An 11,271-nucleotide genomic window follows, 5' to 3' on the forward strand; every position below is an offset into this window, starting at 1 on the left:
AGGAACATTTCATTTCTGCTGGGGTGTTGGGGGTGACTCAGAGCAACACGCTGCCCGTGACCTGGGTGAACACGGTTATTTCTCATTTCTGTAGCTCCTGAAAGACTTTTTTTTTTTTTTTTTTCCCTAATATCCAAGGTTTGTTTGGTTTCTTTGGGAAATTTTCCATTATTTTTTGGCTAGAAATAGCATTTAATTCTTGTGTTGTTATTTGGTATTTTTATTTCAGGTAAGATCCCTCTTTGGGAAGGGATATTTTCTTCATATCGTAAGTGACCGCTAGCCAAAATGTGAGACACTTGAGTATTTTACGTAGTAATTATAAGAATGTTTTTTCACTGTAAAATTGTCAGGCTTCCAAGAACAAGTTTCTCATTGTCTGTCTGTCTGTCCTGAGCCACAGGCCAGCGGAGTCCTTGCTGTTCAGTGCTGTAACCTGCATTGGGATGTGACAAAGATCTGTTTGAGGCACGAGTTTCTGATAAATTAAATCAATTAATTCTTCACACTTTCCATGTTTGAATTGTAACGTGGCGCCTTTTGCAGCTTGACTGAATTGGTGTAAAAGGCTTAAAATAAGTGATTGGGTTTTTTGCCAGGCTTGAGAACTGTGCACGTTACTTAGACTGACTGGTTCAGTGAGGGTGAAAATCCCAGATGAAGTGCTCTTGGCTGTGGGATCACCAGCAAATGCACATAATGTTTCCTGGGCTCTTTGGTCGCTGAGAGCCCAGGAGGTCAAAACCAGGAAGATCTTCTTTACTTTAAAAGGTCCATTCTTCTAAATGAGCTCCGCTGAGTGTGCTGTAACACACGGTCCTGCAAAGCGAGCTCCAGCCTGGGCAGAGAACGGTGATACATGGTGTATTTTAATTAAAATGGCTTTGACAGTCCTGTTCAATGTTTCATTAAAATCAAAGTGTGTGAATCATAAGCCATAAGCATTAATTAGTGTATTGCAAAGCAAATCGCATTTGACTGTACTTGATTAACACAGTCAGCGTTTGTAAACACTTTTTATTAACAGTTGCAGTCATCAGTCAGGTTGAAATCCAACTTTTTAGAGTTACCTGTTACTCTTGCTTCTTACTTCTTACCCAGAAGTAACGGACCTGTGAAGGGTGAATTGAACTTTCCTGGTCGCAGCTTTGCTAAAGCTGGTGTTTATGCAGGTCTGTGTTACACAGAGCAAAATAATTGACGTCTGTGCTCCCCTGGGGTACACGGTGCGGGTGGGTGCTGCTCCTCGCTGTCTCCGACAGACAGCCTGAGCCCCGTCCCCATGGGGGTGACCTGCCTGGGCACTACGCCTGTGGCCGCATCCTCTGTGCAGAAAGGACCCAGCTGTCCTGGCCACTGCCTGCTTCTTTCTGATGCTCCAAGCGTGAGGGGTTTCCTTTTTTCCCCATCTGGCTCCTGGCTGTGTGCGTACTGGGTAACACATAAACCATAAACTCTGGCGTTCAGCCAGTTCCTTTTTTTGCGGGAAGAAGCATCCCAGCCCTCCTCAGAAACAAGATGGGTTTACCCAGACAAAATCTTTCCCCCTGCAGCAGGGATCGATCCTAGGAGGTCACCTTAAGCCACTTGCCCTCCAAACCATCCGTGTGTTTCGTGTCTGACTGCCTTAGTGCTCAGTAGGACAGAGATCCCCGAAGGAGCGGAAGGTGTCTTCAGAGTCAAGCAGAGGTTCTGCTGGGAGCCACAGCTGCATCGGGAGCTCGGCACTTCTGCAGAGGTCGTGCCCGGCCTGCCCCAGAGCAGCGTTTTGGCATTTCTGAAGCGGTGCGTGTTGTCCACTCCATTGCTGCAGTGACACCCTGACGTCTGTGCCCGTTACCCTGTGGTGTGGTGTGTCTCTTCCACTGGACTGGGAAAAGAGTGGGAAGGTTGAGTGATGGTATGACCTTCCAGCCTTCCCTCTTATTGCAGGAGCTTTCTCACCTGATCCAGAAGAGTCAAAGGGAAAACATGAGAGATGACTTTGACAGTTTGATTGCAAGAAGGTAGCTGGTAGAAATAGGAATGAGTGAAATGAGGTTCTGTCCTGCTTTGCTGAGCAAAAGTTGGCCTTGGGTCAGTTGGGGATCATCTGGAGGGCTTTCCCAGGGCTTGAGAGGTGTTCCTGGGTGCAGCGTGGGCAACAGGAGGGAAGGCTGGCAAGATGTTGGGAGTTGGTGTTGTCACCCCTTAGCCTGTACAGTGGAGCTGCCCTGCAGCCAGTGTCCCTCCTGGGCACTCTCAGTTGCCCCAGACGTCATTTGCCACCTCCCTTGCTGACACTCCCCGCTGCAGTTCGGAGGCAGACAGCGAGCAGCGTGCTGCGGCTGCGCTGAGAGCTCTGGACGGAGTTTCTGAACGTATCGTGGTCAAACATTCATGTGTTGTGTTCCTCCGCAAACAAAAAGTTGTGCAAGCTGGCAGGTCTATCAGGTTTTCTTGTCTTCTGGGCAGTGTGTGCTCCCCAGGGGCTATGTCAGCTGAGATGAACAGGAAGGTTCAGGAAGTTCGCGTTACTCCCCCGCTTGCTGAGCTTTCTGGAGCCAGTGATGATCTCATGCTGGGCAGTTTAGAGAAAAACCCTGCAGCAGCAATTCATCCCAGCCCGCTGGCAGCAGCATCCCACAGGTAGCTGCAGTTCCTTGGAGGAGCGGAGCTGAATCGGATCTCTTCTGCACGCTGGAGAGCCGGGGCCCTGCCTGTGCCATGGCAACAGGAGTTGTCTTCATGCCACGACGACGAGTGTTCGCTCAGTGCTGCTGTTCAGAGCTCGTGTGCCTATCCATATGCCGTATGAAGCAATCCTGACCCGCTGGTATGGCAGCGTGATTTCTTCGTCCAAAAAAATGTCAAGTCCCTCTCTCCTTGGCTTGCAGTTGGCAGTAGTTTATCCCACAACGCTGTATTTATATCGGGTAAAGTTCAGGGAGAAATACTGCTGGAAAGGGTGTGGATTTGGGTAAAGGCGAGGGGAGTGAAGAGGGGAAAATCTGTGGTTTTTTAGAAGAACTGAGCTGAATTGACTTAGTTCCTCTTGGTGCAACATGACCTGCTGAAACAGCAAAATGGTCTTCAACTCTGACTCACACGGGCTGGAATGGCTTTGGATTTAAATATAAACAGTTAAAAGGAAAGACTGATGTCTCAGATGAGGGATGTCAGATCAACCCTGCCGCTCAGAAGATGTTTGCCAGAAAAGCCCACAGAGCGAGGTGCGAAAAAGTTTGCAGCTTGGTGTGAAGAAATTCATTTGCCACAGTTCCTGAGTGCATTTGAAGTTATCTTGGAGGGTGGGATCCACGGTGGGAGAAATTTTAATAGAATAATTAGTAATTGTGTACAAAGCTCTGTAAAAATACACTGTCATCACTGAGCAGATGGTTTGTTGTATCATCATGCTCCACAACAATGAGCTCTGAAGTGAACTCATGCTCGTTCTTCCAGGTGCCTCCATCTCTCTAATGGACAAGGAGGGCTTGACAGCCCTCAGCTGGGCTTGTCTGAAGGGCCATCTCTCTGTGGTGCGTTCCCTGGTGGAGAACGGGGCTGCCACCGACCATGCGGATAAGAACGGGCGCACTCCGCTGGACCTGGCAGCTTTTTACGGCGATGCAGAGGTGGTAAGTGGTCTGTAACGTGTGCAGAAGTTGGTGTAAAAGCCTTAAACTAGTAGAGTTCCGCTCGCTAGAGCAGTAAGCCCAGAGAGCCCTGGCCCTTCCATACGTTGTCCTTCCACAGAGGACAACGCACGCGCCTGATGGACCCTCAGACCCTGCAGAAGGGGTTTTAGCCCAAGTAGCGGAGCAGAGCGAGCATTTGCTGGTGGTATCCCCCCAGCAGCACGCAAACGTCTCGCCCAGGAACAGAACTGACTGTTGGGCTTCTTCTTCTTGCAGGTTCAGTTTCTGGTGGACCATGGAGCCATGATTGAGCACGTTGACTACAGCGGGATGCGCCCGCTCGACCGGGCGGTGGGGTGCCGCAACACCTCGGTCGTCGTCACTCTCCTGAAGAAAGGAGCAAAGATAGGTAGGACGAGGGGACAACCCGCCATCGGCTCGGTGCTCAGGCAGGACTCGAGCAGCGGGGCTGCCTTCCTAGAAAATCAAAGCGTAACGTAAGGCAGAGGCAGCCTCTGCCCCAGCTGCTGCTTCGTGCTCCAAAAGCAGCCAGCGAGTCATGACTGCCTTGTTCTCTTTACTAAAATGGGGAATTTGTTTTTTTTTTTTTTACTGTCCTATTACTTAGCAAAGTTAATCAATAAACAACTGTTTCTTTGGCAAGGTCTTTCCGCTGGTAATGCTTTTTCTATCTTTACTAGTCCGAGTCGACAAACGTACTATGTCCATGCATTGCTGTGAGCTGCTGCCTTCACTCGCTCTGTGTACGCTTTCAGACCTCAGTGTTACCTGCACTGCGCCACGCAGCCGCTCACGTTACGTTTTCCTGTGAAAGGGGATTTTGCTGGTGCATTGGCTTCTTTGCTGCCTGCCTCTCACAGCTGCTTTTTTCCTTTCTTTTTTTTTTTCACCTTCATCCATTTTTTTTTCCCCCTCTCTCCTACAACTTTTTGTTTTCTCCTTTCTTTGAAGGTTGTCAGACGTTACCGAGTCGCCCACGAGGTATATCTCATTGCTGTCAGCATCAGCTTCGATCTGATGGCTTTGTCAGCCTTGCTTTCTCCTGTTTGATTTAGCCTGCATGCGTCCCCAACACCTCTAATCTTTTAATTTACCTCACCTTCAAATAATTTTTTTAATGACTGTTGCAGAGAATAACTTGAACTCAAAAACTAACCTCCTTCCCCCAAAATGTACTGATTCTACTCATAGAATATTGTTGACTTATTCTTCACCCACACTAATGAGTTTTCCCCAAATTTTTGCCACCCCATCCCTCCCAGTGTTAGTCCCCGAGATCACAACTGGCTCTGCACGGGCGGAGCCCTGCGCGGAGCCAGCGCAGCCCCAGCCCGACCGGCGGCTTTGGCTCCAGCAGCACTTAGACACGACCTTTCTCTTGTCGTATTTTCTACCTTAATGGATTTTCTACTGTAGTGTTTCACATCTTGTGAAGATGGAAATCACAATCCACTTAAACACAAAACCGCCTAGCGGGGTCGAACTGCGGATTTCCTAGTACGCTTCCAGAGATTTTAATTTAGAAATAAATGCTTTTATGTAACTACTCTCATTTTTCCCTTTAAGTATGTTTTGTTCTCCCCCACAAGCTGGTTCCACAACCAGCAGTGCCCTCTTGTGGAAACGGCTCCCGGCCTCTCCCAGCCCCTCCTGGTGCTGGTGATTGGGATTAGCCTTAACGACTGCACAGGAAAACCGTTGCCGTGTGGATGACGTTAATTTAAGTGCCAGAGGAATTCTCAGCTCAATGATTTGGAGCTCTCTGCCCTTTGACCATGCCAAGTTGTTCTCTCCAGCAGAAATTCCCACCCCAGGATATTTTTTCCACCCAGCTTCCTACCACCCTTGCATTGTATGAGTTCTTTACCCATCATGCATCCTGTACACTACAGGTCCAGCAACATGGGCGATGGCCACCTCCAAACCAGACATCATGATCATCCTGTTGAGCAAGCTGATGGAGGAGGGAGACATGTTTTATAAGGTGAGAAGAGTGTTTCTGGAAAAATTGAACAGACGCTGCTAGCAGCGTGACTTCGTATGAGGTTTTGCCTGAGCAATGCTGCTGCTGCCGCCTTACCCCACGGCAAGCAAAAGCTACTGCTCGCAGCGTTCCTCGTGTTGCAAACTGTTTGGTTTTGGTTAGTGGGGCTGGGGAGGGGGGATTGATTGCCCAAATCTGTAACGAAGCTGAAGCAAAGCCAAGTCTTACTGCATTCTGGATTTGAGCCAGCACTTCATTTCCTCTTTGAAAACACCAGAATCCAAGTGTTTTGCAGACACTCAGAGTGTTGATGTCATTGCATCAGGTCTGGCAACGCTGTCCTTACCTAGCAGAATCGCCGCTGTGGAACGAGGTAACAAGATAGTATCTCCCAGAAAAACTCGTGGAGGAAACTTTTTGCAGTGAAAACAGATTGTCAGGACACAGATGGCTTTGTCGTGTCCTTTAGCCCATGGGAGACGTTCCACTGTTACACTTAGAGAGTCTTTTTTGCTCTGTGTTTATTTTAAGCCGATCTTCGAAACCTGGAGATGTGCACACACACGCGAAATGTGCAAGTACAACAATGATTCACTGAAGACTCTAAGGGTGAAGCAGAAAATATGCAAAGCTGGCATAGGAACTAGAGTTATCTGCCAGAGATGCAGGATACAGCTGAGAAACCTGAGCCTACACGGCTTTAAAGCTGCAGAATTGATGTCTGGGTCATCATGAATTGCACGTGTCCTAGATCCCAGTTTGCCCTCTTCCTTTCACCCCCTCCAGGGGGCAGATCACCCCATCCCAAAATTAGGTGCCCAAAATAATACAGATGAGTCACCCTTTGAAGGTGACTGTGGTGTCCCAATAACCGTAAAAGGAACCCAGCTGACAGGCTTAGATGTAGGCACCTAATTTTTATGTGTCTAAAATGCAGGGAGATGAATCTTAACCCATGTGTCCAGCTTCAGAGCCATATTGGTGCTGTAACGTTTATCTTGGCTATTGCAGAGGCTTCTCTGAGCCCCAGGAACTCCACCCAAAGTCCCACACTTCATATTCTTTACCTTCGGAGGTGCTTATTAAGCTTTAGGTGTAGAGTGTTCTCCAGAAATGAGTTACTGATCACCCAGCTCAAAAGACCATCCATCCTGAAACCAGGTGGAGTTGTATCGAGTTACCGCGATTTCTGCTGTTTGCCTCTGTAGCGTGACAGCTCTGGACAGAATGGGAGAACCCAGCTGGCACAAGGCACCTGCCTGTTCCCTTGATCAAATGTTCTGGCTTTCCTTTCTGGAAAAGAGCTAAAGAGTGAAGTCGCGTTACTTTAACCACCTAAAACGTTCGTGGGGCTGGTGGGTGAGTTCTCTGCAGTGAAGTAGGCTCAACCCAAGGATGTCTTTTGACATGTTCTCCTTCTATTAGAAAGGTAAAGTGAAAGAGGCTGCCCAGCGCTACCAGTATGCTCTGAAAAAGTTCCCCAGGGAAGGGTTTGGAGAAGACCTGAAAACCTTCCGTGAGCTGAAGGTGTCGCTCCTCCTCAACCTCTCCCGGTGTCGCAGGAAAATGAACGTAAGTCTCCCCACTCTTCGTGACCTTAAGGCAGCTTTCTGCCCCTGCACAGAGACACGTCCATCCCATAATCATGCTTTGACCTCTGAGATCTCTCCTCTGTGTAACCTGGTTGTCCTTCACAGAGCTCTGACATTTTATAACTCTAAAGAAGTAATGAACTAATACGCATTTCAGATGATTAAAAATTCATTGCGATGTTTATAGCTTTTTGAATTTTTTATTACTCCCTTTTGATGATGATGTGAGTTGGGGGTGGAGGCAGTTTCCAGATTTCTAGGGCAGCGGTGAGGGAGGAGCCAGGAGATGTGCTCCTTTGAATACTAATTAATTTCAAATGAAGGAGCATATGCTTAGGGGGTTAGCACTTCCCCAGGGCAGTGACTCATCCACAAACACCCCCATACACTCCCTCTCCTCCCAGAAGTGCCGGATCACCATCACTCTCTCCGCTCCAATCTAGCAGCATCTAGCGACCAGCCCCTGCAGCGTGTCTGTTCTTCCAGCAGCCAAGTGCCACCTCCCCCTGCTCTGCGTGCAGAGACTTTCACCTCCACAGGCTCGAGAAGGGAAATCTCCACCCAGGCCATGAGCCAGCGAAGATTACACTGGAGGGGAGGGGGGGTTTCTGACACCTTCATTTCTTCGAGCTGTGAGGGAGAAAGATGAAGAGCAGCGGCAGTGAAATCTGAATGGTGGTGAACAACCAACACGGGGTGGAGAAGTGGGAACCTTCTCTTTGAGCCAACTCACAGCTGAGCCTGCGCTTTAAGGACAGGAGTTTTGGTTTATTGTTAACGGGGGAGTCCCAAGTTTTGTGATAGAAAATTTCAGTGGGTTGTAATTCCTTCTGCAGTTTTTGCATCTGTAGATGAGACCGTAAAGGAACCAACCTCTTGACTGCGTTCCCAGTCGAGTCTGGTGGGCAATATCTCTTCAGTAACTGCTACTGGAGGTACAAACAGAAGTATGAGCTTCCCCAGGCAGGGTGTCCAGATAGACAGAGTTTGCTCACCGGGTTTTTGAGCAAATCAGGAGTCCTCTTCAGTCCTTTCCCCAGAACTGCCCGGGGTCGTAGCCCAAGCGGTGGTTGGCTGTGAAGTGAAAGCCCTTCACCGGACAGAGGCCTCCTGCACAAGTGCTGAGCTTCAGCTGAGCTTAGTGGTTACCTGAAGCATCTGGGACAAAGCAAGGGAGGACGGCTGGCAGGGTTTGAACCATAGCGGACAGTCCAACCTCGTGGCACTGCCTCTCGAAAGCACCCAGAGCAGTCTCCATCCCATGCTGTCACCCGCTCCCTCCCCACTGCCAAACTGGTCTCCCAAGTGAGGTGTAGGGGAGAGGCAAGGGACAGCGCGACAAGGAGACCTTTGCCAAGCCAGTCCTGTCTGTAGCTGCTGAAATACTGTGGTCCCTTCCTTCACGTGCCGTTTCATTCAGCCCCTTCAAAGTATGTCAGTGTGTTGCAGAGTGGGAAGCAGAGGGCGTGGGAAAGGTTTCTGATTGCTTTCAACTGTGGAAAAAGATCCTTAGGAGATAACGTTCCAGCCTCTGTGAGGCCAGATGTTTCCTCCAGACTGCAGGTTGTTGGAGAGGGGTTGCATGCACTTGTTGGGGACACAATCGATGAGAACGGAGCCAGTGGCACGCTGGCCTCTGTGGGTGCTGACAGCTTTGAGAGGGCTTTGAGGCTTTGGACGTGCCATCGTAGCTCTCTGGCTCCAAGCGATGATGAATCCGTGTGAAACATTCCAGTACTGTCAAGTTTTCCATGGTACATGCGAAAAAAGTACATGTTAAGTTTGTTTTCTTCCCAAATTGTATATATTTTTATTTCTCTATCCTTTCACTTACTTACTGCACACCTATTGTGATGACAGGATTTTGGAATGGCGGAGGAATTCGCTACTAAAGCCCTGGAGCTGAAACCGAAATCTTACGAAGCTTACTATGCAAGAGCAAGGGCCAAGCGCAGCAGCAGGTGAGGAGGGAGAGAGACAAAGGTGCGAGGGGCCACACCGGTGTAGGCATCCACTGTGCAAAACCTTGGTACCAGTGTCCCCATGGGAAGAAATGGGAAAGGAGCGTTCACTGATGAGATGTCAAACCTCTCAAACTCCAAAGGAACGCTCTCCCTCATTTGGTCATTTTTTGAGGAAGCTGAATGCAAATGTTTTGAGAGGTTCATCTCAGTTGAACTTGATCTGAGCATCTTCCTGCACTGGAAACCTTTACACCAAGTTGGGGATTCTTTGGAAAATACGCTTTAGTTCAGCCACCACTTGGACTCGAAGCAAAGTACGGCTGATGGAAGCCCAGTGGCCTGTGTCATGCAGGAGGGCAGCTTCATTCATCACAGTGGTCTCTTCTGGCCTTAGAATCTCTGCAAGGCAGAAGCTGCTAACTAGCTGTGCAGTGATGGTGCGGGCAAGCGCCAGCCGGAGAGCGTTCAGCCATCGCTTGTGCTCAGAGCACTGCAGCCGGCTTCGAGAGAGCTGCAGCACGGGCATCTCTCTGCAGCTCAGAGGAGCCTGGAGGATCCCCTTGTTAACGCCCCTGAAGGCTCAAATACGTGAGATTAGATTGGTCTCAAAACCGATCGATGCCATTTCTAAATGAGCAGGAGGGCTTGCTTTGGAGTCCTGTGCTCGAGGGCTGGGCGCACCTCGCTTTTAAACGCAGCCAAAATGCCTTGCGTGGCCATGCAGAGTCACCAGGAGCCGGAGGTGTGTTGAGTCCCGCTGTGCAAACACCACAGCTCAGCAGGCACCACCACCTGGGTGGAACTGGGCTCCTGCCCAGCTGAGGCTGCACAGCTGGTCCACCAGGTCTGGATGTGGGAGGTGGAGCCATGACCTTCTCTTCTGCAGAGCAGTCCTGCTGGCTGAGCCGCACTGACCTCATGCCTTGACTGTGACAGTTTTGCTCTCCATTGTTGCCAAAACACTTGTAAGGAAGCGTAAGGGCCAGGTTCCTTTCCAGATTATATCAGCCCCCCTCATACAAGCTTCCTTTTCTCCCCAGGTCTCTCCAGCAGAAACTTGTCACCACTCTGGCTTTTTTCTCTATTTCCCTGTTGGTGCCCACCAGCACCCCCGAGGGAGCACAGACGGGAGGGACAGGAGGATTTTCCTTCCTCCCTCTAGATTTCAATGGCTTGTGCAAAAGCTTAGGGAGGTGTTGGGAGGCACTGGGGAGTCTGGCTGTGATCATCCCCCAGATGACATGTTCAAACAGATGGTTTTGCTCAACAGCGAAGAGCATCCCTGGAAGTGACAACCCCATTTCCCCAAACCGTGACCTGCCCATGACTCCTCACAGGCTGCCCTTCCCCTGGCAGAGGCTTCCCCGGGAGGGCCCACAGGCTCCCTAAGGCTGCTCGATCCCTTCCTTCTGGAGCAGTTAGCCAAATGCATCGCAAAACCGGAGAGACAAGCCGTGCCTAGAGCACTGACCCGTGGCAGCCCCCGGGCCCTGGAGCCAGCCCTGACGCTGTGTGGTCTTGGCACCAGGCAGAAGCTCAGTTTTCTCTGGTGTAAGCGGTTGCAACTCAGTCAGAGCGGCGCCTGTTTACAGTAGCGGTGAGCTTGGCTCTTCCTTATCGATGCTTTGGGTTCCCCTTTGCTCGCGGTGCTGCTGTGGGGAGCAATTAATGCGCCCGTAACGCGCAGCACGGAGGTCAGGCGGTTCTGCGTGTCTGGCGGTGCCATTTCAGGACCGTGTTCCCTCTTCTCCAGAGCGGCTGGCAGCGTTTGCCTTCAGTTTGGATAAAATAAATCCGAGGGAAGCACGTAAGGCAGAGTTTGAGTGACGCAGCAGGTGGTAGCAGTCACAGACATCGCCCTCAGTAACGCGGACAAGCCACTTAGCCCTCCGGAGCCTCCGAGAAGGGCTCCGTTCAAATCCAGAGTAATCCCAGTTCTCATTTCTGTCCCTTTGTCAAGCAGGCAGTTTTCAGCAGCCCTGGAGGACCTGAACGAGGCCATCAAGCTGTGTCCCAACAACCGTGAGATCCAGCGGCTGCTGATGCGGGTGGAAGAGGAGTGCAGGCAGGTGCAGCAGCAGCAGCAGCCG

The 11,271-nt window shown here is 50.3% G+C and overlaps 1 protein-coding gene across 1 annotated transcript in view; it reads left to right on the forward strand.

Moving 5' to 3' along the window:
* TANC2 (tetratricopeptide repeat, ankyrin repeat and coiled-coil containing 2) overlaps positions 1 to 11,271 on the forward strand; it is a gene marked incomplete at its 5' end in the record, with an annotated part of 50,059 nt that overhangs the window by 36,848 nt on the left and 1,940 nt on the right. Inside the window, 7 exons of the mRNA XM_010141277.1 lie at positions 3,445 to 3,620; positions 3,897 to 4,029; positions 4,593 to 4,622; positions 5,534 to 5,625; positions 7,051 to 7,197; positions 9,078 to 9,178; positions 11,145 to 11,271. The exon at positions 11,145 to 11,271 is cut by the window's right edge and continues 1 nt beyond it. Coding sequence (XP_010139579.1) covers positions 3,445 to 3,620; positions 3,897 to 4,029; positions 4,593 to 4,622; positions 5,534 to 5,625; positions 7,051 to 7,197; positions 9,078 to 9,178; positions 11,145 to 11,271 — 806 coding nt within the window. The remainder of the gene's footprint in view (positions 1 to 3,444; positions 3,621 to 3,896; positions 4,030 to 4,592; positions 4,623 to 5,533; positions 5,626 to 7,050; positions 7,198 to 9,077; positions 9,179 to 11,144) is intronic.

This window comes from Buceros rhinoceros, unplaced genomic scaffold (genome assembly GCF_000710305.1).
Source record: "Buceros rhinoceros silvestris isolate BGI_N320 unplaced genomic scaffold, ASM71030v1 scaffold32198, whole genome shotgun sequence".
Taxonomy (NCBI): domain Eukaryota; kingdom Metazoa; phylum Chordata; class Aves; order Bucerotiformes; family Bucerotidae; genus Buceros; species Buceros rhinoceros.